Raw genomic sequence first — 26,674 nt, 5'->3', positions numbered from 1 at the left:
CATCCTGGCCAACATGGTGAAATGCCTTCTCTACTAAAAATACAAAAATTAGCCACATGTGGTGGCATAGCATATGCCTATAGTTCCAGCTACTCGGAAGGCTGAGGCAGGAGAATCTCTTCATCCCGGGAGGCAGAGGTTGCAGTGAGCCGAGTTAGCACTCCAGCCTGGGCAACAAGAGTGAGACTCCATCTCAAAAGAAAAAAAAAAATTTATATTTACACTATACTATAGTCTGTTACATGTGCAATAGCGTTGTGTCTAAAAAAAAGCCATGTACCTACTTTAATTACTTTTATTAGTAGAATATTTTATTACTAAAAAATGCTAATGATCTTCTGAGTCTTCAGCAAGTCCTAATCTTTTTGCTCACGGAGATTCTTGCCTTGATGTTCACTGCTACTGGCTAATCCAGGTGGTGATTGCTGAGGTTTGTGGTGGCTGTGGCAATTTCTTATGAAGTTTGCTGCGTCGATTGACTCTTCCTTCCATGAAAGATTTCTCTGTAGCATGTGATGCTGTTTGATAGCATTTTGCCTACAGTAGAACAGCTTTCAAAATTGGAGTCAGTTTTGCAGATCTAGCCACTGCTTCATCAACTGAGTTTATGTGATATCCTAAATCCTTTGTTGTCATTTCAACAATGTTCACAGCATCTTCACCAAGAGTAGATTCCATTGCAAGAATCCACTTTCTTTGCTCATCCCTAAGAAGTAACTCCTCATCCGTTCAAGTTTGATCATGAGGTGGTAGCAGTTAGATCAGTCATGTCTTTAGGCTCCACTTCTAATTCTAGTTCTCTTGTTATTTCCACCACATCTGCGGTGACATCCTTTACTGAAGTCTTGAACCCCTCAAAATCACCCATGAGAGTTGGAATCATCTTCTTCCAAACTCCTGTTATTGTTGATGTTTTGACCTCCTCCTATGAATCACGGATGTTCTTAATGGCATCTGGAATGGTGAATCCTTTTCAGAAGGTTTGCAGTTTACTTTGCCCAGATCCATTAGAGGAATCACTATCTATGGCAGTTTTAATAGCCCTACAAAATATATTTGAAATATATTTTGAAGTAATAAGAGGCTGAAATAATAAGACTTGAAAGTTGATCCATGGGCTGCAGAATGAATGTGGTGTTAGCAGGCATGAAAACAACAGTAATCTCCTTATACCTGTCCTTCAGAGCTCTTAGGTGACTAGGTGTTTTGTCAGTGAGCAGTAATATTTTGAAATGAATCTTTTCTGAGCAGTAGGTCTCAACAGCGGGTTTAAAATATTCAGTAAACCATGCTGTTAAGAGATGTGCTGTCATCCCAGTTTTGTTGTTCCATTTATAGAGCATGGGCAGAGTAGATTTAGAATAATTCTTAAGCACCCTAGGACTTTTACAATAGTAAATCAGTCTTGGCTTCAAAAACTTAAAAGTCACCAGCTGCATTATCCCCTAACAAGAGAGTCAGCTTGTCCTTTGACACTTTGAAGGCAGGACTTCTCTCTAATGATGAAAGTCCTAGATGACATCTTCTTCCAAATAAGTCTGTTTCATCTCCACTGAAAATCTGTTATTTAGTGTAGCCACCTTCATCAGGAGTTTTATCTAGATCTTCTGGATAGCTTACTGCAGCTTCTACATCAGTACTTGGTGCTTCACCTTGCACTTTTGTGTTACGGAGACGGCTTCTTCCCTTAAACCTCGTGAAATCAACCTCTCCCAACTTTTTTTTCTTCTGCAGCTTCTTCACCTCTCTCATCCTTCACAGAATTGAAGAGAGTTGGGGGCCTCGTTCTTGATTAGGCTTTGGCCTAAGAGAATGTTGCGGCTGGTTCGATCTTCCATCCAGACAACTAAAACTTTTCTCCCATCAGCAATAAAGCTGTTTTGCTTTCTTATCATTTGTGTGCTCACTGGAGTAGCACTTTTAATTTCCTTCAAGAGCTTTTCTTTGCATTCACAACTTGGCTAACTGGCACAAGAATCTTGGCTTTCAATATGCCTTGCTCACTAAGCTTAATTATTTCTAGCTTTTGCTTTAAAGTGAGAGACGTGTGACTCTTCCTTTCACTTGAACAATTGGAGACCATTGTAGGGTTATTTACTGGCCCCGTTTCAATATTGTGGTCTCTCAAGGAATAGGGAGCCTGGGAGTTGAGGGGCAGAGTGGCCAGTTTGGGGGGCAGTCAGAACACACACAACATTTATTGATTTAGTTTGCTATCTTTATGGGCATGTTTCATGACACTGCAAAACAATTAAAATAGTAACATCAAAGGCCACTGATCACACAGATCACCAAACAGATATAATAATTTTTAATGTTTGAATATTTAAATAATTACCAAAATGTGACACAGACACGAAGTGAACCTGTGTTCACTGTTGGAAAAATGGCACCAATAGACTTGTTTGATACAGGGTTACCACAAACCTTTAATTTGTTTTGTTTTCTTTTTAAAAAAAAATACTATCTGTAAACACTACTGTGCAATAAAGCTAGGTATGCCTGTATTTTCATTAAGTTGCAGAGCAAACATGATAATGTTTAGCTATAGTTTTACTTCATCTGGCATAAGATCAACTCCTTATATAACAAGATGATAAACGTTGTGGTGTGCTTCTATCATTTCATTCAAGTAGATAAAGTTGAAAAATAATGACTTGCTTTTATAAACAGTATGAAGCAATGTAGTGCAATAAATGAAATTTTATTTCTTCTTTACAATGTTCTCAAAATTCTTTTTATGTTTAATCCAAATAAAGAGCAAAAATAAAGCAACATTTCAGATTTTGGTTTCTGGAGACAAGAGTAAGAAAGCATGAGTTATGAGTGACTTAAAATTCTTGTTGCCTATACTTCCCTTTGAAATAACATTATGCTTTAAAAAGCATTACACTGCTAAAGGTTAATTAGAATTCTGCTGAATTACTATAAGTAACAAGATACCTTTTTTTCTATTGTTTAACTCCTTGGTTTCAGAATACCTATTCCTGTGCATTAAAAGTGTCCCTCCAAGGAAATTAGGACATCTACAGGGTTGAAAAACACCCAAGTCTCAGTCACTTAGAGTCAGACATCAGGGCTCAGAGTTTCAAACCTGCTGTGACTGGGAAAATGCTGACCTCCTTTCATTAGTATGATCCATGCCTTTCCAGCTTTTGATAGATGCAAGCGCCATCTTCCCACCACTCACCAAATGTTCCACCTGTCAGAGTTTCAGGTCGCTGCAGACTTTGGTTTTGACATGTGAGGGGAAAGTAGACTTCCTCAGACTGGGGAAGCCACATGTTGTACATCGTTCTGTAAACTATGATTGTCATTCTTAGTAAGGAGAATATGTGATTTCTTTTCTTTTTTTAAGTAATCATCAAATACGTGACCAAACAGTTGGCCAGAGAATATACTGAAACTTTTCATATAACCTCATCCAAATGTCCCCTGCATTTAAGAAATGAAATTCTTCTAATTGCATTTATAAATTGAAAATTATATTGCATTTACAAATTAAAATTATTTTTCTTAATTTGTTTTCAAGGTGTTCTTTGCCGAAGATGTGGGTTCAAACAAAGGTGCCATCATTGGTCTCATGGTGGGCGGTGTTGTCATAGCAACAGTGATCGTCATCACCTTGGTGATGCTGAAGAAGAAACAGTACACGTCCATTCATCATGGTGTGGTGGAGGTGGGTAAACTTGACTGCATGTTTGCAAGTGGGAATTAAAGAAGACTATGAGAGAATTAGGCTTAGCTTTTTGCTAAGAACTAGCTAAGTATCTCTTTCAAAAAATGAATCAATGTGCTTCCATGGTGCTTGGGTTACAGCTGTTCTTTCTTGTTTTGCATTTTGTTCATTGCAACTTATCGTGAATATTCTGATCAAGGTATTGAGATTGCGTGTTGTTATCTCAACTTATACTTTGTTTTGAAGTTATCAAAATAACACAAATGATAATGCGTGACTTTTAAAAAGTATGATTACTCTTAGACTTTTTTTTCAAAGACAACAAAAATCAGTGTGAGAAGTTAAAAATAAAAACAGAAGTAGGAAGTTGCTTTTTCCAAAAAAAACTAAACATATTTATTCCTGGATTTCTTATGTCTTAAATAGTCTGGCCTCTGAATACAACCAGGTAATAGTAAATAATGTGATTTTTCAGTGCAGACTTTTACCCTTTAAAGTTTCTCAGGAAATCACACTATACCAAATGGCCCACCAAAACATAAATGATTGTTATTTGAGAGTTCTTCAACCCATTACCCTGCACTTCCACCTGAAATATCTTAGTTTCAAGGTGCTATACAAAAACAAGAGAGAGAGAAAGAAAATTTACAAATAAGTTATTTTTATGCATTTAAAATGCCATTTGGATGGGGGAAAAAGTGTTAAAATCTCACGGTATATGCAACTTTTTAGGAAACTGTCTTGCAGAAAATATAGTATAAACATAGCTTTTATATGCACAGGGAAACTGAAAAATTTGTGTGACATTTTGTTGTGATATTTTAAGAGTTATGGAATTTTTAGGGCTGAAAGATATATTGATGGTGATCAGTCAAATTCATCTTCTCATCTTATAGATGAGGGAACTGAGGCCAAGGCAGAAGTGTTCAAATTACGCAGGGTCAAGCTCAGAGTCCATATTTCCCCTCATATTCCCCACTGCTTTTTTTTTTGAGACAGAGTCTCACTCTGTTGCCCAGGCTGGATCTTGGCTCACTGCCACCTCTGCCTCATGGGTGCAAGCCATTCTCTTGTCTCAGCTTCCTGAGTAGCTGGGACTATGGGCACACTCCACCATGCCTGGCTAATTTTTACGTTTTTAGTAGAGACAGGTTTTCACCATATTGGTCAGGCTGGTCTTGAACTTCTGACCTGAGGTGATCCACCCACCTTGGCCTCCCAAAGTGCTGGGATTACAGGTGTGAGTCACCACGTCCAGCCCTCATTGCTTTTTCCATCAGAGAAAGTCCAGATGTTGCTAGGGAGCTAAAGATTCCACTGTCCCCAAGGAACTGTGCTCTAAACCATTCTTGATTAGAAGAGGACAGAGTTTAAATAAATGAAATTTGTGGTGAAGCCAGAATTTCATTTTGCTCAGCACTTAAAACCTCTGCAGACTACAACAGAAGCTGCTGATGGAAGTTAGGTTTGAGCCTTATTTCCCCATTCATACTGACGTGGATGAGCAGTGTGAGGACGGAAACCAAGAGGAGAACAGGTAGCAGGGTGGAAAGGAACGGATTGGCTCATAGACCAGAGTGTGAGCACATAAAAGCAGTGACCCCATTGTCACGTTCGGTCATTGCACCTTTTGGAATGGTATCTAAGCTTGTGTCCCTCAAAACAGTGTAAGATATGTTCTCATTAGTATCAGTTTCTTTCATTTCTGCTCTAATTAATTTTTTTAAAAGTTTTAATTCCATATTTGAGCAAATAAAGATGTCCTCATACTTGAATAATTCAAGAGCTCTTTTTTGCTGTTGTTTTGTTTTGTTTTATTGTTTTGTTGTTGATTTCTTTTTTGTTGTCGTTTCTTTGTTTTTTGAGATGGGAGTCTCGCTCTGTTACCCAGGCTGGAGTGCAGTGGCATCATCTCCACTCACTGCAACCTCTACCTCCCAGGTTCAAGCGATTCTCCTACCTCAGCCTCCTGAGTAACTGGGATTACAGGAACACACCACTATGCCTGGCTAATCTTTGTATTTTTAGTAGAGACAGGGTTTTGCCATGTTGGCCAGGCTGGTCTCGAATTCCTGGCCTCAAGTGATCCACCCTCCTCAGCCTCCCAAAGTGCTGGGATTATAGGCATGAGCCACTGTGCCCGGCCTTCAAGAGCCCTTTTTAATTTATTTAATATAGTTCTATCTTTGCTGCCGGTCTATCCGTTGAAGTTGCCTGTCTTTGATGCCAAAGGCCAAAGACTTGGCTTCCTAGGGCTTCCATAACAGAGTAACACAGATTGGGTGGATTAAGCAACAGAAATTTACCTTCTCACATTTCTGGAGTGTAAGATCTAGGTATCAGCCAGGTTGGTTCCTCCCCAGGCCTCTCTCCTTGGTTTGCAGACGGCTGTCTTCTCCCCGTATCTTCACATGGCCTTCACTCTGTTCTGCTGTGTTCTAACCTCTCTCTATAAGGACACCAGTCATATTGGATTAGGATCCCCCCTGATGACCTTGTTTAACTCTAATTACCTCTTTGACCCTATCTCCAAATACAGTCACAGGTAGAAGTACTGGCAGGTTAGGACTTCAACATGTGAATTTTAGGGGGACACATTTTTGCCCGTAACAGGCCCCAGGGATGCTGAGCATAAAAGCAAGGCCTCCACCAGGAGCTCTTTCCCCTGGCTGTGCATGAGACTTACCAGGTCCTACCTCAGACCTAGGGAAACAGAATTCCCAAATAGGAGCCTGAGAATCTGAGTGTTGAAAATTTCCCCAGATGAATGAGACGTGCAGTAAGATTTGAGAATCACTGACACATCATTGTAACACTCCTTCCTTTCAGTTCTATGCACAAGCCTTAGTTGCCTCCCAGATGACCAATTGCCCTTTAAGTGCTCTTCCAGCTGCCTGAATTAAAATGGTTTTTTTATTTAGTCAGTTACCAAGCAGTGTCTCATTGGACTTAAAATGTCAGAGGAGAAGTTGACATTTTGACCCAGATTCTGAAATTAATTTTTAAGCCAGAAGGTATCCTTGCAGGAGCAAAGTCGGGAAAGATGGCTGTTCAGCTCTTCTCTAGATACTCATTTTGCTGTCTACTTGAGAGCAACTGGAAACCTTTCTAAATGAAGGGCCCCACCTCGTTTGTATTTTATGTCCTCTCATCTCCTTCTTCCTCTCAAGACCTTTGTGGCTGTCCTTCCTGAAAGCAGCCCTCTGTCCAGTGCTGTGGTGTGTCTGTACAGCAGTGTTGAAATAGACCACGTTCCCCTTTTCTGTCCTCAAAAAAGGTGTAGTCTAGCTGGGATGGTAGAACTTGAACACAGGGAGTTGCAACCCAGCCTATGCATGTTCTCAGCTGGGAGAGCACTGTGGGCTTTCAGAGCACCATTTTTCTCAGCATCCCAGCGTCTGCACGGAACGGAAGTGATGCTTCTGAAACATCCTCTTCCTACTTTAACAGGCTCTCTCACACTCAAGTACATGGAAATACCTTTATTTCCGGCTCTGGCTAACCTTCATTCATCAGTAACCCTACTTCAATAAGAACAAAACTGAGTACATGAATATTTCCAGTTGGACTCACCTCAGTCAGTCAGAACAGAATACCACTGTACTTACATACCATCGGTGCATGAAGAAGTCATGATGAAAGCATTGGTTTCCAGGAAACTGCTCGTTTTTAGAGTGAAAAATGCCTGCAGAAGATCACAGAGATAGGAACCCTAGAAAAAAAACCTGAGAACAAATGTATAAATGAAACAAGCCTAGAACAGTCACATACCACTTCACACTGGAGATAACATTCTGAGAAATGTGTCATGGGTGGTTTCATCACTGTGCAAACATCATAAAGTACACGTACATAAATCTAGATGGTAGCCTGCTACGCACCTGGGCTACACACCTACAAGCTATTGCCTCTAGGCTCCACACCTGTGCAGCGTGTTGCTGCACTGAATACTATAGACAGTTGCAACACACTGGCAGGTATTTGTGTATCTAAACATAGAAAAGGTACAGTAAAAAAATACAGTATTAGAATCTTACGGGACCACCATCATGTTTGGTCTGTCATGGACTAAAATGTCAGTATATGGCCCATGACTGTATTTTTATTGGTAGAGTTGTTAGCATTTGGAAATGAACACTTGCTACTTTTGTTTTCTTAAAAAATAATAATAATAAGCAGTACATATTGAGTTACTGATTTACTTAGCCATAAGGCCAGAGAGTCACTCTGTGAGCCGCTGGCCGTGCTTTCCCAAGGAGGTAACTGTGCCTTATTGGTGCTTCAAGCAGTGAAGCAATAGCCCTTTATTACTACCACTCCACAAATGCGTCCTCCATGTCAGAATACCCCTGTGGTGGCTGGAAATCTCAGCACTAGCTGAATCACCCACCCTTGCTCCTGTTTTAGGACATTCCTGCAAAGCCCACTGATCCCAGGATCTGTTTAGTGCAAGCGGTACTTTTCTACATTCACATACATAGACACTGGATATTTAAAAACACGTATTGTAGCTCTTTCTGCTACTCTCCCCAGAGATGTCACCTTTAATAAGGAGAAGTTGGGGGCACAGCTTCTCTTTATTATAGGATGTGAAAAAGTTTTCCTGTCACAGATCTGATCACTGGAACACCAGGAGTCTCCCCGTCCCACCTCCTGGTCATCTCATTAATGACCTAAATAAGAAGAGAGTTCCTTATTTGGCTTTTATGGAGGTATGGCATATGACTTCTTCTGAGAAATGTGCTGTCATACTAGTGACTTCATAAAAAGATGTCCTTAGAGGTCCTTTCTTCCCAGCCAGAAACTGACCCACAAGGGTACAGATATACTGACGTCGGCATTGTAGAGTAGTTGGAGAGAGTGGTCAGGTTGAACAGAAAGCCACGATAAGGAGAAGTGAGGGTGGGTGCAGAACCTAGGAGTGGCTTCCTGCTTACAGAGCAGCAGGAAGAGAAATTGGAAGATCAAAGGAAAGCATCAAAAATGATTACAGGCCGGGCACAGTGGCTCACACCTGTAATCCCAGCATTTTGGGAGGCCAAGACAGGTGGATCACTTGAGGCCAGGAGTTCGAGACCAGCCTGGCCAACATGGTGAGACCCTGTCTCTAATAAAAATACAAAAAATTAACCAGGCATGGTGGCACGCACCTGTAGTCACAGCTACTCAGGAGGCTGAGGCAGGAGAGTTGCTTGAACCCCGGAGACGGAAGCTGCAGTGAGCCAAGATCACACCACTGTACTTCAGCCTGGGTGACAGAGCAAGATTCTGTCAAAAAAAAAAAGATTATGAAGGGATAGCAAAGGAGTTCCTGAACCTGCCTGAAGAATTGCTTGATGTTGGCAATAAACACAGTCAACTGCTTTCTAGTTTTATATATAACTATAAAGAGATGGCATCAAAATTAGGAAAACAAGCATCTACACAACTAAGTAGCAAGCAATTACTGGGAGGTTACTAGGAGGGATAAGTCACTAGCTTGAAAACTCCCTGGCTGTTTTCTTTGCTTTTATTTTTTTTTTCCTCATATTTGTGGCTCCTTTGATGTGTCACACTATTGTTGTGTTGTACGTCTGAGTTCCCTTACCCTCCTTTACTTGTCTGGTCCATCTCAATGACAGGATTCTGTCATTTGGCCTGACTCAGTCCGTTGTATAAAAGGACATCTATCAATCCGCATCCTGCTGGTTACTGTTCATAATAAAATGTAAACGTTGTGTTTCCTGCCTCTTCTCCTAGCTCACACACCTCCATGTAAAGGGACAATAGGAGGAGACCTGGAAACTAAGGACACCCAAATAGAATGTTGTCCCTGCAGGTGGATAGCTGAGCTCTAAATTACTCTGGATACAGTGAAGGACTAAATGGTTCCAATGAATCAGGTTCAGGGAGAAAGGGAGAAAAGGGTAAGGGGGTATGGAGGTAAGCCAAAGAGTGTCAAAAGTTCTCCTCAAAGCTATTTTGGGGCAAGGCGGGGTCAGGCTGTTTGGGCTCAGCTCTTTTCAGCGTGTGTCATAGGCAGCAGCCAGCTGAAGCCGTGCCGCCATGCAGTACAGGGACCAAGTCTCAGGAAGGTGCAGCGTACTGAGAACCAAATGAAGACTTCAGATCAGTTCCTGCTGCTGTGTGTTCCAGGCAGTCTGGGAAGAGAAGGACTATTCAGTGGTTGTAGGTATGTGTGTCTTCATCCCAGAAAGTGACAGATGTTCCTACCTGGTTGGAAAAATGGAAATTCTGTCCCTGACTTGTCTTTTTTTTTTTTTTTTTGAGACAGAGTCTTGCTCTGTCGCCCAGGCTGGAGTACAGTGGCTGGATCTCAGCTCACTGCAAGCTCCGCCTCCCAGGTTCACACTATTCTCCTGCCTCAGCCTCCCAAGTAGCTGGGACTACAGGTGCTGCCACCACGCCCGGCTACTTTTTTGGGTTTTTTTGGTTTTTTTTTTAGTAGAGACAGGGTTTCACCGTGTTAGCCAGAATGGTCTCGATCTCCTGACCTCGTGATCTGCCCCTCTCGGCCTCCCAAAGTGCTGGGATTACAGGCGTGAGCCACCGCGCCTGGCCAACTTCATTGTCTTATTCCTTCCAGAACAAGCACCACGGGCTCAAACCTCCCCTGGCTCTGCTTTAAGAGAAATAATACTGCATCCATGCAGAGGCCCTGTCTGCACAGGGGCATGGTGGGGCTGGCCTTCACCTGGTGGCCTTGCCACTGCTGTAGCTTAGCAATGAGGAAGAGATTGGTGAGCCTGCTGGAGAGGAAGGCTACCCTTACCTGCTGCTCTTCCTTTAGCCGTAACTATCCATAGACATGAGTACTCAGTTTTTCACATCTAGCTTTCAAGGGCTTAGAGATTAAAGATCCAATCCATACTCCTTGGATGCCCTTTTGTCAAGATAATCCCTTCTCCTGTAGCTCCTGAGCCCTCTGAGGTATGGCAGGAATGGCACAATGTAACTGTCCGCTCAGTGGCAAAAGGTAATAGGGTTAGCAAGTAGCGAAACAGAAGCCAAGAAAAGACAGGAGAGTTAGAGGCCTGGATGGTGCACCAGCCTTGGAGCCTCGCCTCTCTAGCCAGGGACTCAACTATTTGGCTTTGGAGTTTGAAGGGGAGATAAACCTATCAAATTGCCAGGTGTTCCCCTGCCCCTGACGCATGCAAATGATTGTTGACAGCGAGTGTGGTGGTGGATGTGCCTCCTGGAAGAGATGAAAGCGTAATATTCCAACAATGAAGCAGCATGGGGGCTTTCTTCTACAGTCAGAAACGTAGCAGCTTTGTGCTTGATCTCCTAAGCAAGATCATTTTTTTTAACCTGGGCATTCTTTGAGATGTCAGTTACGAGGTGGCGGGGAGCAGAAATGATGCCCAAGTTCAAATGGCATACTGCTGCAGGTAGGCTGTCTCCTGGCACGCAGATTTACAGGGTGAATGAAATCTCTCATGATTGGTGCTAATCTTTAACCATGGTGTTTTAACTTACAAGTTGGAGGCTAATTACACAGTTACCAGTTAAAAGCCAGGTGACCTCATTTGTTGACAACAGTGCAGATCAAAGGAGAGAGGAGAGGATGAGGAAAACATCTGTGATTTGCTCCCAGAGGGACAGGGAAGCTGAGCATCCATTCGAGTAGTGTCCTCTGAGGACTGGCCTTGGTTAGAGCTTGTTGGTGGGAATGTGCCAAGGGGAGATGCCTAGGTCTGTCATTGGAGTAACATGAGAGTTTGGCTGCAGGGGAACTCAGGCAGCTCTGAGCCATAGGATGGTAGATTAGAGGGATTCACAGTGGCACACAGTCTCTCCATAAATGGGAACTTGAAAATCAGGGCACGTGGCTGTGGTGACTCACGCCCTTTAGGAGGCCGAGGTAGGCAGATCACCTGAGGTCAGTTCAAGACCAGCTTGGCCAACATGGTGAAACCCTGTCTCTACTAAAAATACAAAAATTAGCCAGGCGTAGTGGCAGGTGCCTGTAATCCCAGCTACTCGGGAGGCTGAGGCAGGAGAATCACTTGAACCTCAGAGGCAGAGGTTGCAGCGAGCCGAGATTGCACCATTACACTCCAGCCTGGGTGACAAAAGCAGGACTCCAACTCAAAAAAAAAAAAAAAAAAAGAATCAGGGCACATGATGGAGGGAACACTGTCCCAAGGGACGAGGGAGCTGTATATCTACCTTTTCCAGCTGCCTTGGGATGAGCCACTGCTAGTCATTCCACCTCCTTCCCAGACTGAAAAGAGTCAATCACTTCATGAAGGGGGGCTGTACAAAGGGACCACGGGGGACCTGATTATACTGACAGATTTTTTGAAACAGAGTCTCCCTCTGTTGCCCAGGCTGGAGTGCAGTGGTGCGATCTCAGCTCACTGCAACCTCTGCCTCCCAGGTTCAAAAAATCCTCCTGCCTCAGCCTCTAGAGTAGTTGGGACTACAGGCATGTGCCACCATGCCCAGCTAATTTTTTTTTATATATTTTTAGTAGAGATAGGATTTCACTATGTTGGCCAGGTTGGTCTTGAACTCCTGACCTTGTGATCCGCCCACCTTGGCCTCCCAAAAGTGCTGGGATTGTGAGCCACCACCCCTGGCCTTTTTTTTTTTTTTTTTTTTTTTTTTAAGATGGAGTCTCACTCTGTCGTCCAGGCTGAAGTGCAGTGGCACAATCTTGGCTCACTGCAAACTCAGCCCCCCAAGTTCAAGCCATTCTCCTGCCTCCGCTTCTGGAGCAGCTGGGATTACGGGTGTGCACCACCACGCCTGGCTAATTTTTGTATTTTTAGTAGAGACAAGGTTTCACCATGTTGGGCAGGCTGGTCTCGAACTCCTGACCTCAAGTGATGCACCGACCTCAGCCTCCCAAAGTGCTGGGATTACAGGCATGAGCCACCGCACCTAGCCATATTGACAGATCCTTTAGTCTGAATTATTATCAGCCAGTGTGGTCTAGTCATGACATATCTAGCTCCATCTCAAGACCTCATGTCTTACTGCTGACACCATGTCCTCACTGGTACTTTTTCTTCTTTGGCTTCAGGGGCATTGCTGTGTAGGCTCAGATCTGTGCCAGACAGGGTGTGTAGGGGGAAAAACTGCATAAGTGGGGGAATGTCACTTAGCAACACTCAGCAAGGGGGAATGGGCCTGAAGTATTCTCCCAGAGGTGAATGAGCAGCCCATTCTAGGGAATATCCCTTTGAAGGACTATCTTCTGTATGGTACATCCAAATTTTTCTCTGGAAAACATGCCTTTTCATTGTGATGATTTTGTATTTATTCTCTTCCATCTTACCATGGTTTTACAAAAAAGGAATTTTAACAGACAAAAAAGTAAGCCTTTACTCATTCAGCAGAGCTAAGGACCTCCTGTCTTCTGTGAACAGGGAGAGGTATAACAAATATAGTAAAACAAGAACAGCCACTGCCCAACCTGCAGAGTTGTAGTGGTAAGTACCCTGCCCAACCTGCAGAGAGTAAATTCCCCACACAGCTCTAACAGTGACACGGGAAGGAAAACGTCTTCAGTTACTGGCCTCACCTTAGTTAGAGGTAAAGCAACATATTAACAGAGAGGGTCTGATTTTAAACTTTTAGCTGAACATAATTCTATAGTATCTTAATTCTCAGTTTTTTAAAAATTACATAATCTAGAATGGTGTCGTCCTTGCTCTTCCTTTTTTCTTGTGCCAAATAATAGCCCCCTTTGGCATATGTATGTTATTGTTTTAATTAAGTGATTCTCAAACCTCTCTTTAACATTTTAACAAACATAAAATTTGATAGAAACGGGCTAGACTAAAATCAGCATGGGAAGATATTCAGCGGTCTAGGAAATCGAGTATTTTTCTACACAGATTTGAGTGTCACCCAAGATACAGTATACTTTGCTGAATCTCCCTGCATGATACTCTTGTGGTTTTATCTATCTTACCAAAACACTTCCAAGTAAAACAGGCTTTCATTGACACCATTTGTCCTTTATTGAGCCAACAGCAGAAGAAAAAATACCATTGCACTGGGTTTATCCACTTACTGTGGAGCTGGGGAACCAGAAACCACCACTGGACACCTCATAAGCGCACCAAGGTTTCCACCGCCACCTGGTGGCTAGATGGAGCACAGCATCTGTATAACTGGTGGGCAAAGGTGTTCTTCTCCAAGATGTCAAAGTGGGGGAGAAAATCATGGGTGTTCTGCAACGAAGAGTACTGTACTCCTTATCTTTTTACCGCTTCTCCATGTTCACCCTTAAAGGATTGATTTTTATTTTTTACTCAGCTCTCCTCTTCCTTGTTTTTCAGGTTGACGCCGCTGTCACCCCAGAGGAGCGCCACCTGTCCAAGATGCAGCAGAATGGCTATGAAAATCCAACCTACAAGTTCTTTGAGCAGATGCAGAACTAGACCCCCGCCACAGCAGCCTCTGAAGTTGGACAGCAAAACCATTGCTTCACTACCCATCGGTGTCCATTTATAGAATACTGTCGGAAGAAACAAACCCCTCTGTTTTATGATTTACTCATTATCGCCTTTTGACAGCTGTGCTGTAACACAAGTAGATGCCTGAACTTGAATTAATCCACAAATCAGTAATGTATTCTCTCTCTCTTTACATTTTGGTCTCTACACTACATTATTAATGGGTTTAGTGTACTGTAAAGAATTTAGCTGTATCAAACTAGTGCATGAATAGATTCTCTCCTGATTATTTATCACATAGCCCCTTAGCCAGTTGTATATTATTCTTGTGGTTTGTGACCCAATTAAGTCCTACTTTACATATGCTTTAAGAATCGATGGGGGATGCTTCATGTGAACGTGGGAGTTTAGCTGCTTCTCTTGCCTAAGTATTCCTTTCCTGATCACTATGCATTTTAAAGTTAAACATTTTTAAGTATTTCAGATGCTTTAGAGAGATTTTTTTTCCACGATTGCATTTTACTGTACAGATTGCTGCTTCTGCTATATTTGTGATATAGGAATTAAGAGGATACACGTTTGTTTCTTTGTGCCTGTTTTATGTGCACACATTAGGCATTGAGACTTCGAGCTTTTTTTTTTGTCCACGTATCTTTGGGTCTTTGATAAGGAAAAGAATCCCTGTTCATTGTAAGCACTTTTACGGGGCGGGTGGGGAGGGGTGCTCTGCTGGTCTTAAATTACCAAGAATTCTCCAAAAAAAATTTCTGCAGGATGATTGTACAGAATCATTGCTTATGACATGATCGCTTTCTACACTGTATTACATAAATAAATTAAATAAAATAACCCTGGGCAAGACTTTTCTTTGAAGGATGACTCCAGACATTAAACAGTCAAAGTAATTCTGGGTGGGAAGAGAAGAGGCAGATTCAATTTTCTTTAACCAGTCTGAAGTTTTATTTATGATACAACAGAAGATGAAAATGGAAGTGGCAATATAAGGGAAGGAGGAAGGCATGCCTGGACAAACCCTTCTTTAAGATGTGTCTTCAATTTGTATAAAATGGTGTTTTCATGTAAATAAATACATTCTTGGAGGAGCACCATTGTGCTGGTGTGAATGATTCTATGGTAACAATATTGACCATTTACTGACCTACAGTAAGAACTGTGGGTACCCAGTGAGAAATCTTCTCATGTTGAGTACCCACACCTGTTGTGTCTTAATTGCAAGTCTGAGTAGGACGTTAGGGCCAACTTGTGTCTCCCAGTGCTGGCAAAATATTTCCTAGACCTCATTTACAGTCTTTACTTGATCTAAAATATTTTGCTTCCATATTTTGGCCCTCAAGTTTGACCCAAATGAGAGACAAAGGGAAAAGTTCCAGGGAAATAAAAATTAAGACAGCTGATTGTTATCTGTAAAACAGAGTTTCTTTTTGTTCTCTTTGGTTTTGTTTGTTTGTTTGCTTTTTATTGAGACGGAGTCTCACTCTGTCGCCCAGGCTGGAGTGCAGTGGCGTGATCTCAGCTCACTGCAAGCTCCGCCTCCCGGGTTCAGGCTATTCTCCTGCCTCAGCCTCCCAAGTAGCTGGGACTACAGGTGCCCGCCACCACGCCCGGTTAATTTTTTGTATTTTTAATAGAGACAGGGTTTCACCATGTTAGCCAGAATGGTCTCAATCTCCTGACCTCGTGATCCAGCTGTCTTGACCTCCCAAAGTGCTGGGATTACAGGTGTGAGCCACCACCCCCGGCCAAAGCAGGGTTTCTTATCCTGAATGCTACTAACATTTTGTGGAGAATAATTACTTGTCAAAGGGAGTTTTCCTGAGCAGTGTAGGATATTTATTTAGCAGCATCTACCCACTGGCAATCAAATGTGTCTCTGGACATTGCCAGATGTCTTTTAGGGGACAAAGTCAATCACATTTGAGAACCACAGCTCTGTAGTTTAAAATAATGTCGTATGTAACATAATTTTTTATTGGGAAAGTCTCCTTCTGTTAGTTCAGGCTGCTGTAACAATCCCATAGACTGGGTGGCTTTAATACTTCTGTCTCTCAGTTCTGAAAGCTGGATGTAGGAGATCAAGGTGCCAGCACAGTCAAGTTGGCCAGGGCCCTGTCCTGGTTCACAGATGGCAGCCTCCTGGCTGTGTCCCTGTAACAGAAATGCAGGTTCAGTCACTTGCTGCTTGCCGAATCCAATTAAGAGTGAGAAAATGGTATAAAGAAAATGACTTTTTATTCCAAAGCTAGCTTGGGGGAAGACGTGCAGGCTTCCTGCCTTAAGGATATTGCTTCACTTTTGGAGCAGAAAGTGGGCACGGTTTTTTGTTTTTTGTTTTTGAGACAGGAGCCTCGCTCTGTCGCCCAGGCTGGAGTGCAGTAGGGCGATCTCAGCTCACTGCATCCTCCACCTCCTGGGTTCAAACAATTCTCCTCCCTCAGCCTCCTGAGTAGCTGGGGCTACAGGCGCGCACAACCACACCTAACTAATTTTTGTATTTTTAGTAGAGACGAGGTTTCACCATGTTGGCCAGGATATTCTTGATGTCCCGACCTCGTGATCTGCCCGCCTCAGCCTCCCAAAGTGCTGGGATTACAGGCATGAGCCACTGCCCCCAGCCAAGTGGGCACTTTTAAAAGGAGGGCCTGGCACGAATAACACGCAGGGAAGGCAGGGAGCAGGTGGGGGTCCCTGTACTCGTTTTGGTGCGTTATCTACCAGGCGACTGAGTCAATGTCTTTGTGGACAGAATTCGATTACAGAATTCTAGTTGCCCGGGCCAAAAAGATTAATGAGATTTTGAGAGACTTTGCTGTGGCTAATCTGATGGGTCGGGAAGAGTACAATCTCAGTACAATTTTAAGTTGTATTTATCTTATGAATAATGTGGGCTATTCTTTTATATGCCCAAGGGCCATTTTTATGTTTTTTGTTTGGGGCTTGAAGTCTCTACTTCGGTATCAGGGTTGCAATGCCTGCTGTCTTACTGTTTCCATTTGTCTGGTACATTTTTGTTCATTCCTTTATTTTTAGCTGTTTCAATGACTGCATTTTTGGTGTGTGTCTTGTGTGCAACACAGAGTTGAGGTTTTGCTATACAAGCCAATCTGAGTATAATCTTTTTTTAATAGGCAGATTAAGCTCATCCAGTTTTATTGATGTAACTGCCATGTCCGTGTTTGGTGTCAATTCTGTCATATCTCCAGGTTAGGGAGAGTTTTTTAGCAGGTATAATTTGGGTTGTAAGTTGACTGTTGTCTCCCGAGCAGTCTCCTGGTGAGAAAGAGTTTCACTGGAGCTTGGAAGCACATAGTTAGACGGCCTTGCCCTGTAGGGACTGTCTGGTGAAGGAGAGGTAAACAATTATAATTGCATTTCTAAAGGGCTAAATAGGACATGGGAAACTGGAAAATGGAGAAAAGAGAAAAAAGTAATAACTCGTTCTCTTTTTCTTAGAAAAATGAGGGTACTTGGTCATATCCTCACATGGTGAAGGGAAAGATGGTCTCTTCATTTCCCTCAAGCACTAGTCCCATCGCGAGGGCTCTGTCCTCATGGGGTTACTAAGGTAACCCTAAGTGCCTCCCCAAGGTCCAACCTCCACATACCATTATAGGGGATCAGGGTTTCAACATAGGGATTTGGGGGAAACACAAACATGCAGTTCACAGTGATATCTGACTGCGATTCCAAAGGTCTGAGGACACATTGGCCCTGGTGTGTTTGCTGTGTTGTCCTTGGCCTCAGGTGAACATTTTAGCTTTAGATTGCAACATTTTAAACTAAAAACACTAAGCTGGAAAATTAAACTTGCTTCATCACGTTCTGCATTATGAACAAACTCAAAACTCATCTGAGTGTATCTTGTTTTCATGAGAACAAAATGGTTATCTCCCTTGCCCTGTTAGGGGCAGTTAGACACGACCGCTGTATGAAGGTATGTACATGTAACAATTTATATATACAAGCTACTGTTTCATTTTGCCTGGCCCAAGGGGAGGTAGCTAGCTAGTTGGGGTGTCAAGGCGAATTAACCCTAATATAATAGTACATTTCTAATGCCACCAATGAAATGAAAACCAGCTCTCAAACATGGCACTGTATGGGATGGCGCTCCAAGGCCAACCTTCAGTTACAGTAACTACAGCTTTAACTTTGATCATTTTGTGACCAGAAAGGGGGTCCCAATGCAGACCCCAAGAGAGGGTTCTCGGATCTCATGCAAGAAAGAATTCAAGGCAGGTCCATAGAGTAAAAGGAAATGAAATTTTAGGAAAGTAGAAAAATGGAAGATTGGTTGCTCCATAGGCAGAGTGACCCTGAGGGCTGCTGGTTGCCGATTTTATTGTTATTTCTTGATTATATACTAAACAAGGGCTGGATTATTCATGCCTCCCCTTTTTAGACCATATAGGGTAACTTCCTGACATTGCCATGGCATCTGTAAACCAGGGTAACTTCCTGACATTGTCATGGCATCTGTAAACCGTCATGGCTCTAGTGGGAGTGTAGCAGTGAGGATGACCAGAGGGTCACTCTCATCGCTATCTTGGTTTTGGTGGGTTTCGGCCGGCTTCTTTACTGCAACTTGTTTTATGAGCAAGGTCTTTATGACCTGTATCTTATGCATACCTGCAATCTCATCCCGTGACTTAAGAGTGCCTTAACCATCTGGGAATGCAGCCCAGTAGGTCTGAGCCTTATTTTACCCAGCCCCTATTCAAAATGGAGTTGCTCTGGTTCAAACGCCTCTGACAATTTCAAAGCTAATGCAAAAAAATTTCTAGCCAAATATATATATACATATATATATAACTATGAAAAGATAATGCCTTATAATCTTGATTCTTAATTGAGGTATATTGATAGGATTCTTCCAGTGGTCTGGGGATTGATCAATAGGTAATTTATACAAAACTGAAGTGCTACTAAATAGAATTATAGTAGTAGTTGCCCGGGCCAAAAAGATTAATGAGATTTTGAGAGACTTTGCTGTGGCTAATCTGATGGGTCGGGAAGAGTACAATCTCAGTACAATTTTAAGTTGTATTTATCTTACGAATAATGTGGGCTATTCTTTTATATACCCAAGGGCCATTTTTATGTTTTTTGTTTGGGGCTTGAAGTCTCTACTTCGGTATCAGGGTTGCAATGCCTGCTGTCTTACTGGTACATTTTTGTTCATTCCTTTATTTTTAGCTATTTCAATGACTGCATTTCTGGTGTATATCTTGTGTGCAACACAGAGTTGAAGTTTTGCTATACAAGCCAATCTGAATATAATCTTTTTTTAATAGGCAAATTTTAAGCTCATCCAGTTTTATTGATATAACTGCCATGTTCGTGTTTGGTGTCAATTCTGTCATATTTCACGTTGCAATTGCTGAATGTATTATAATTTTATATTTACTGTGTCCTCTTGTGTTTTTTTTCTTTTGGTTTATGAATTTTGTATCTTTGGTTTTTTTTTGTTTTTTTTTTTGAGACGGAGTCTCACTCTGTGGCCCAGGCTGGAGTGCGGTGGCGCGATCTCAGCTCACTGCAAGCTCTGCCTCCCGGGTTCCAGCGACTCTCCCAAGTATCTGGGACGACAGGCACGTGCCACCTCAGCCAGCTAGTTTTTCACTTGTAGTAGAGACGGGGTTTCACCATGTTGGTCAAGCTGGTCTCAAACTCCTGACCTCAGGTGATCTGCCTGCCTTGGCCTCCCAAAGTGCTGGAATTACAGGTGTGAGCCACCGCGCTCGGCCTTGTATCTTTATTCTACTGGTTACTTTTATACTAATCTTCTGTAGTGCTCTTATTCCCTTTTTTCTGTCTTAACCTGTTACTATCTGTCTTTTCTAGATGATACTGATTCCCACCTATATGTCAGTCAGTGGTCTTACTCTACTTTTCCACTTTTCTCTCCCTTCTCCCACCTTTTTAGTTGTATTTGTTCTACTTTATCAGTATATAATGTTTACATGTCTTCCTGTGTTTCATTAACCCATGATCCAACTGTTACATTATTCTCAGCTCTACTGTCAAATATGTGAAATGCTCTCTGTTGGTCCTTTTGTTCCCAGAAGTCTTTTGGTTCGGTGAAACTCACCCTCCAGTAAGCTGCTCAGCAAGGGCACGTGTACTCTGTTCCTGGAATTCTGGTGAGTTTGAAACTGATTTTCTGTGACCTTGAAACTTGAAGAGCAGCTTGTTTCTCCTTGGGTTTCTTGAAAATGGTGTTCTAGTGTTTCCTTGCTTTGCATGTTATTTTTGAGAAATCTGGGGCCAATCTAATTATCTTTGTAAATATTTTTTGGGCCTGGAGGCCTTCAGAATTTTTTTTCTTTTAATCTTTAAAGTCTAATAATTTTCCAAGCTATCTCAGAATTGATTATTTGTGATCAATTTTCCTATATACCCCACTGGGCCCTTGCAGCTTATAGTTGACTTGGTTCTTTTATTTCGGGAACTTTTTCTTGGATTAGAGTTTTAAATATTCTGTTATATTATTTTTCTTCAAGAACACCAATAATACAAATATGCAGCCTCCTTTGGCTTCCATTTCAACCTTCTTCTGTGATCCTTTTTATTTTCTTTATCTCCTTTTCATTCTCTTGGCTGTCCTTCTTGTATTCAATACCCTTTATTCAGTTTTTATTTGAACCTATTCTCTTCGGGGCACCTTGTAATCTGTTCTTTATTACTGATAAAGTTTTGTAATTTTCTTCTATTTTTTTTTTCCTGAATTTCAGCAGCTCTGGCTTCATTTTCTCCTATTTTTTGTTGATTTCTCTACCTAGTTTTTATATTTTCAATTCAATGTATTAATATTTTCCATGCTCCCAGATGCAGGTTGGAGAATATTTCATAAATACTGAGTGTTGGCTTAGAATTTTCATCAAGTTCATGGTTATGTAGAGGAGACATCACCAGCAGAGAAACTTTGATTTGCAACTTCTGACTTTGGCATTCGTTCTCGAAAGACGTTGCTCCACTTCTTCCTCTTCCTGTTCATTCTGTGGGCAGGAGGCCTAGTTAGGAGCAGATTCTTCTCTCAGTTCAGCGATGTTCTGTGCAGTTTCTTTCATGGATGATGTTGATGGGAAAGATAGAAGAGTTGATGTGTCTCCTATTTTCTGCAGGATCCTTAATTTTGTTCTATTTCCTCTTCTCCTGCCCTGCCTGTCTCCCAGGAGCACCACTTCTCTCCCTGTGTCTGATTCTCCCCAACAAGCTCGGCTTCTCTGTGTCTGGGCTGCACACTGTCAGGCCCCACTCTGGAGCCTGGGCTCTGAACTGCCAGGTACCCATCAGTGTTCATTGTCTCTTTTTTTTTTTTTTTTTTTTTCTCTGAGACGGAGTTTCACTCTTGTTGCCCAGGCTGGAGTGCAATGGTGCAATCATGGCTCACTGCAACCTCTGCCTCCTGGGTTCAAGCAATTCTCCTGCCTCAGCCTCCTGAGTAGCTGGGATTAGAGGCGCACACCATCATGCCCGGCTAATTTTTTGTATTTTTAGTAGAGACGGGGTTTCACCGTTTTGGCCAGGAGATCTGGAACTCCTGACCTCAGATGATCCACCCACCTTGGCCTCCCAAAGTGCTGGAATTACAGGCGTGAGCCACCACGCGCGCGGCCTTGTTCATTCTCTTTGTAAATATTGTTTCACTTTCTCTTTTGGGAGTGGCTTTCTCTGTTTTTTCTCTAAGTTCTCTGCTTCCCTCCACCCTTTTCCCCAATCTCTTGAGACTTCTCTCCCCTGATTTCTGCACCCACGGGTTTGTGGTGGCTGCTTGCTGCAGGCCCGCAGTGCGTACTCTGTTGGATTTTTTTTTCTTCTGTGCACAGATAATTGGAAAATTGCAGCTTGTCTTATCTTTTAGTCATGCTGAAAGAGGGACATTTACCACCATTATGAGGAAATCTGCACACTGGTATATTTTTAAAGCGCCCAGATGATTCTAATATGCAGCCGTGGTGGAGAACATCTTATTATATCATCACAATGTGCTTTTAAATATGTTTTACGTATATTTTCCCAAAGTTCCTTTGGCTTCCCAGCCATGACTATCTCATTTTTCTCCTACCCGAGTCCTGTAGGTAAGAGAAGCACTGTTCTTCACATCTCTGTTTGTCAAAGAATTCACCTACATCAGAATCACCTATGAGTCTCGCCAAATATTGCAGTTTCCCAGATCCCATTCTGGGCTTACTGAGATCATCTCTGGAGACCCAGGACTCTGCATTTTCAACAAGCACACACACGCACACACACCCATGATTAAGCTATGAAGGATCATAAAAATCACGGCTTTGGATACTGGTGGACCCTGAGTTTCTGCTCTTGCTTCTCTTCCATACACTGTCTAATGTCAGCCACATGAAAAGTATTTATTATAATTCATATATGCAAAGCAATAGCTTAAACCTAAACCTTTTCCTGAGTTAAAAGACCCAGATTCCTGTCTTTGTTTTAAAATACACATTATGATTATAAATGCAATGCATGTTTTAGAAAATACAGGATGTACGCCGGGCACAGTGGCTCACACCTGTAATCCCAGCACTTTGAGAGGCCGAGGTGGGTGAATCTCTTGAGATCAAGAGTTCAAGACCAACCTGGGCAAAATGGTGAAACCCTGTCTCTATTAAAAATACAAAAATTAGGCCGGGCGCGGTGGCTCAAGCCTGTAATCCCAGCACTTTGGGAGGCCGAGACAGGTGGATCACGAGGTCAGGAGATCGAGACCATCCTGGCTAACACGGTGAAACCCCGTCTCTACTAAAAAATACAAAAAACTAGCCAGGCAAGGTGGCGGGCGCCTGTAGTCCCAGCTACTCAGGAGGCTGAAGCAGGAGAATGGTGTGAACCCAGGAGGCGGAGCTTGCAGTGAGCTGAGATCTGGCCACTGCACTCCAGCCTGGGTGACAGAGCGAGACTCCGTCTCAAAAAAAAAAAAAAAAAAAAATTTAGCCAGACATGTTGGTACGCACCTGTGATTCCCAGCTACTTGGTAGGCTGAGGTAGGAAATCGCTTGAACCCGGGAAGTCAAAGCTGCAGTGAGACGAAATCACACCACTGCACTCCAGCCTGGACGACACGGCCAGACCCTTTCTCAAAAAAAAAGAAGAATGAAAGAAGAAAGAAAGAGAGAGAAGAAGAAAATGGAAGGAAGAAAGAAAGAAGAAAGAGGAGGGAGGGAGGGAGGAAGGAAGGAAAGAAGGAAGGGAAACAATGTAGGAAGAAAAGGGATTTACTCATATTTTCACAATCCAGAGATAAATATTATTAATACATTTGCATATATACTGTCTTAGTCCATTCGAACTGCTATAACAAAATACTATAAACTGAGTGACTTATAGGCAAAGAGAAATTTATTTCTCATGGTTATGGAGGCCGGGAAATCCAAGATCAAGGAGCCAGCAGATTTTCTGTCTGGTGAGGGCCCACTTTTAGGTTCCCAGATATGCCTTCTAGCTGTGTCAGAACATGGTGGAAGGATAAGGAGTCCCTCTCATTCTTTTCTTTTTTTTTTTCTTTTGAGACAGAGTTTCACTCTTGTTGTCCAGGCTGGAGTGCAAGGGCGCGATCTCGGCTCACTGCAACCTCTGCCTCCCAAGTTCAAGCGATTCTCCTGTTGCAGCCTCCCAAGTAGCTGGGATTCCAGGCATGCGCCACCATGCCCAGCTAATTTTTGTATTTTTAGTAGAGACGGGGTTTCTCCATGTTGGTCAGGCTGGTCTTGAACTCGCAGCCTCAGGTGATTTGCCCACCTCAGCCTCCCAAAGTGCTGGGATTACAGGTGTGAGCCACCGCACCCGACCTTGTTTTTGTTTTACAACAAAAGGCAGTTCAGCATCTGCTTCAACAATGTAGACCCAACCAAGGCTGAGGCCAGCCAAGACTTGCCTCGGTTGAGTCTCTGTTTCATAAAATAAGATAATAGTACTTTATAAGGCAGTCATGAGGATTAAATGTATTAATATACATAGGTATAGAACAGTGCCTGTTATGTAGTAAATGGTACTTATGTGTTAGCTACTCGTGAGAGTGTCTAAGTAGAGGGATATTTTTAATTCTTATCTCTTTAATCATAATATCAAATTGACTTCCAGAAAAAGGAAATCCCACTTCCATCAGCTGTGAATGTGAGTGCCCCCTCAAGGTACCACCAGGACTAAGGGACTTGAGTAATGTCATGTATCACCAAATTGAAATGAAAGAAGAGACTGGCCTGGTGTGGTGGCTCACGCCTGTAATCCCAGCACTTTGGGAGACCGAGGTGGGCGGATCACGAGGTCAGGAGATCGAGACCATCCTGACTAACACAGTGAAATCTTGTCTTTACTAAAAATACAAAAAATTAGCCGGGCATGGTGGCAGGCGCCTGTAGTCCCAGCTACTCGGGTGGCTGAGGCAGGAGAATGGCGTGAACCCGGGAGGCGGAGCTTGCCAGTGAGCCAAGATCTCACCACTGCACTCCAGCCTGGGTGACAGAGCGAGACTCCATCTCAAAAAAAAAACAAAAACAGAAAAAGAAGAGACTAATTTTGGCCTAACCATACACACCATTTTCTGATTAGACTGGTTACTCAGGAATGACAGTCTTGTAGAGGATCCTTGAATGGCCCTGTGTCTATTCTCTTCTGTCCCCTCTCCCCTACCCACAAACATGTTAAGGCTCTACACTGGTATGACTTTGTGCATATAGGAAAAATTGGAGTGAAAATTATATAATTTTCTTGCTTTCATCATGTATTTACTCTGTTGAATACATGTGCAGATCAAATCAGAATATGAAGTTCCTTTATGGCTATTAAACCAAGAAAATCTATCCTCCACTAACTAACCAGCTCTGAGGCAACTAGCAGGGGCTGCATCTCATTTCTAACATTGCTGTATTTCAAAAGGTTTTAGAATAATTTCCAAAGTAAATGACTTTTATTGTCCATAAGATTTCTTGGACAACCTATTTTACACATTCAGTGCATACAATTTTTAACTACCTTGGCCGGGCGCGGTGGTTCATGCCTGTAACCCCAGCACTTTGGGATGCCAAGGCGGGTGGATCACTTGAGGTCAGGAGTTCGAGATCAGCCTGGCCAACAAGCGGAAACCCCGTCTCTACAAAAATACAAAAAATACTCGGGGGTGGTGGTGTGTGCCTATAATTCCAGCTACTCTGGAGCCTGAGGCAAGAGAATCACTTGAATCCTGGAGGCGGAGGTTGCAGTGAACCGAGATCGCGCCACTGCACTCCAGCCTGGGCAACAGAGGGAGACTCCGTCTCAAAAAAAATGAAAAAATAAAAATAAATTTAAAAAAAATTTGACTACTCTGAACTGTGTTCTTCCTGAGATGAACTCTATTCCTCCAAACTAGGAGCCTTTCTCAGTGCTTTCAGCCTTCCTCCTTTCATCTGGAAGATGGTCACAGATGCTTCATCTTGGCTCATTCATGTAAAGCAGCTATTGCATGCCTACTGCATATACTCAGATAATGTCAAGCACTGGCAATACAATGGTTAAAAAAAAATGTTTAAAGATGGCCCTGGCCGGGCGCAGTGGCTCACGCCTGTAATCCCAGCACTTTGGGAGGCCGAGGTGGGCGGATCACGAGGTCAGGAGATCAAGACCATCCTGGCTAACATGGTGAAACCCCGTCTCTACTAAAAATACAAAAAAATTAGTCAGGGGTGGTGGCGGGTGCCTGTGGTCCCAGCTACTCGGGAGGCTGAGGCAGGAGAATGGTGGGAACCCGGGAGGCGGAGCTTGCAGTGAATGGAGATCGCGCCCCTGCACTCCAGCCTGGGCGACACAGCGAGACTCCGTCTCAAAAAAAAAAAAAAAAAAAAAAAAAAGGTCCTAATTCCAACACCTTGTATGTTAAGTCTCTGGATAACTATTACCACCTTTAACAGTGGTTTATACAGTAAAAATTGTGTTTTGCCACAAATCTGCAATTTTGGTAGGGCTCAGTGAGGAATGCTCCTGTCTCCACACAGCACCCACAGAGGCAGCTGAACCGAAGGATGAGGAACATGTTTCCAAGATGGCGCCCTCATGTGACTGGTGGGTTGGTGTTGGCTGTCAGTTTTGGAGTTCGGCTGGGGGCCTCAGTTCCTATCCACAAACAATGTGCACCTCCATATGGCCGTGGCTTTCTCAGAGCATGGTGGCTGGGTTTCAAGGATGAACATCCCAAAGAGAGAGGCAGAAACTGTATTGCCTTTTATGCCTCACCCTCAAAAGTTCCATAACATTATTTCTGTCGTACCCAGTTGGTCCCAAGGCAACCACAAATGCCTGTCTAGGTCAAGGAAAGGGGATATAGATTCCATCTCTTGATGGGAAGAATGTCAAAGAACTTGTTTTAAAACTACCGCGTTGGCCGGGCGCGGTGGCTCAAGCCTGTAATCCCAGCACTTTGGGAGGCCGAGACGGGCGGATCACGAGGTCAGGAGATCGAGACCATCCTGGCTAACACGGTGAAACCCCGTCTCTACTAAAAATACAAAAAACTAGCCGGGCGCGGTGGCGGGCGCCTGTAGTCCCAGCTACTCGGGAGGCTGAGGCA

At 42.9% G+C, this 26,674-nt stretch overlaps 1 protein-coding gene across 6 annotated transcripts in view; it reads left to right on the top strand.

Annotated features, from left to right (window-relative positions):
- AP (amyloid beta precursor protein) overlaps positions 1 to 15,203 on the top strand; it is a 291,200-nt gene extending 275,997 nt beyond the window's left edge. For all 6 annotated transcript variants that reach the window (XM_011726341.3, XM_011726340.3, XM_011726339.3 and 3 more), the window contains 2 exons: positions 3,533 to 3,679; positions 13,978 to 15,203. In XM_011726341.3, coding sequence (XP_011724643.1) covers positions 3,533 to 3,679; positions 13,978 to 14,079 — 249 coding nt within the window. In that variant the 3' untranslated portion in view covers positions 14,080 to 15,203. The remainder of the gene's footprint in view (positions 1 to 3,532; positions 3,680 to 13,977) is intronic.
- The last annotated feature ends 11,471 nt before the right edge of the window (positions 15,204 to 26,674 follow it).

The sequence above is a fragment of the Macaca nemestrina genome, chromosome 4 (assembly GCF_043159975.1).
Source record: "Macaca nemestrina isolate mMacNem1 chromosome 4, mMacNem.hap1, whole genome shotgun sequence".
NCBI classification, from domain to species: Eukaryota; Metazoa; Chordata; class Mammalia; order Primates; family Cercopithecidae; genus Macaca; species Macaca nemestrina.
Note: the sequence above shows the minus strand (reverse complement) of the source record. Positions and strands in the feature narration are given on the sequence as shown.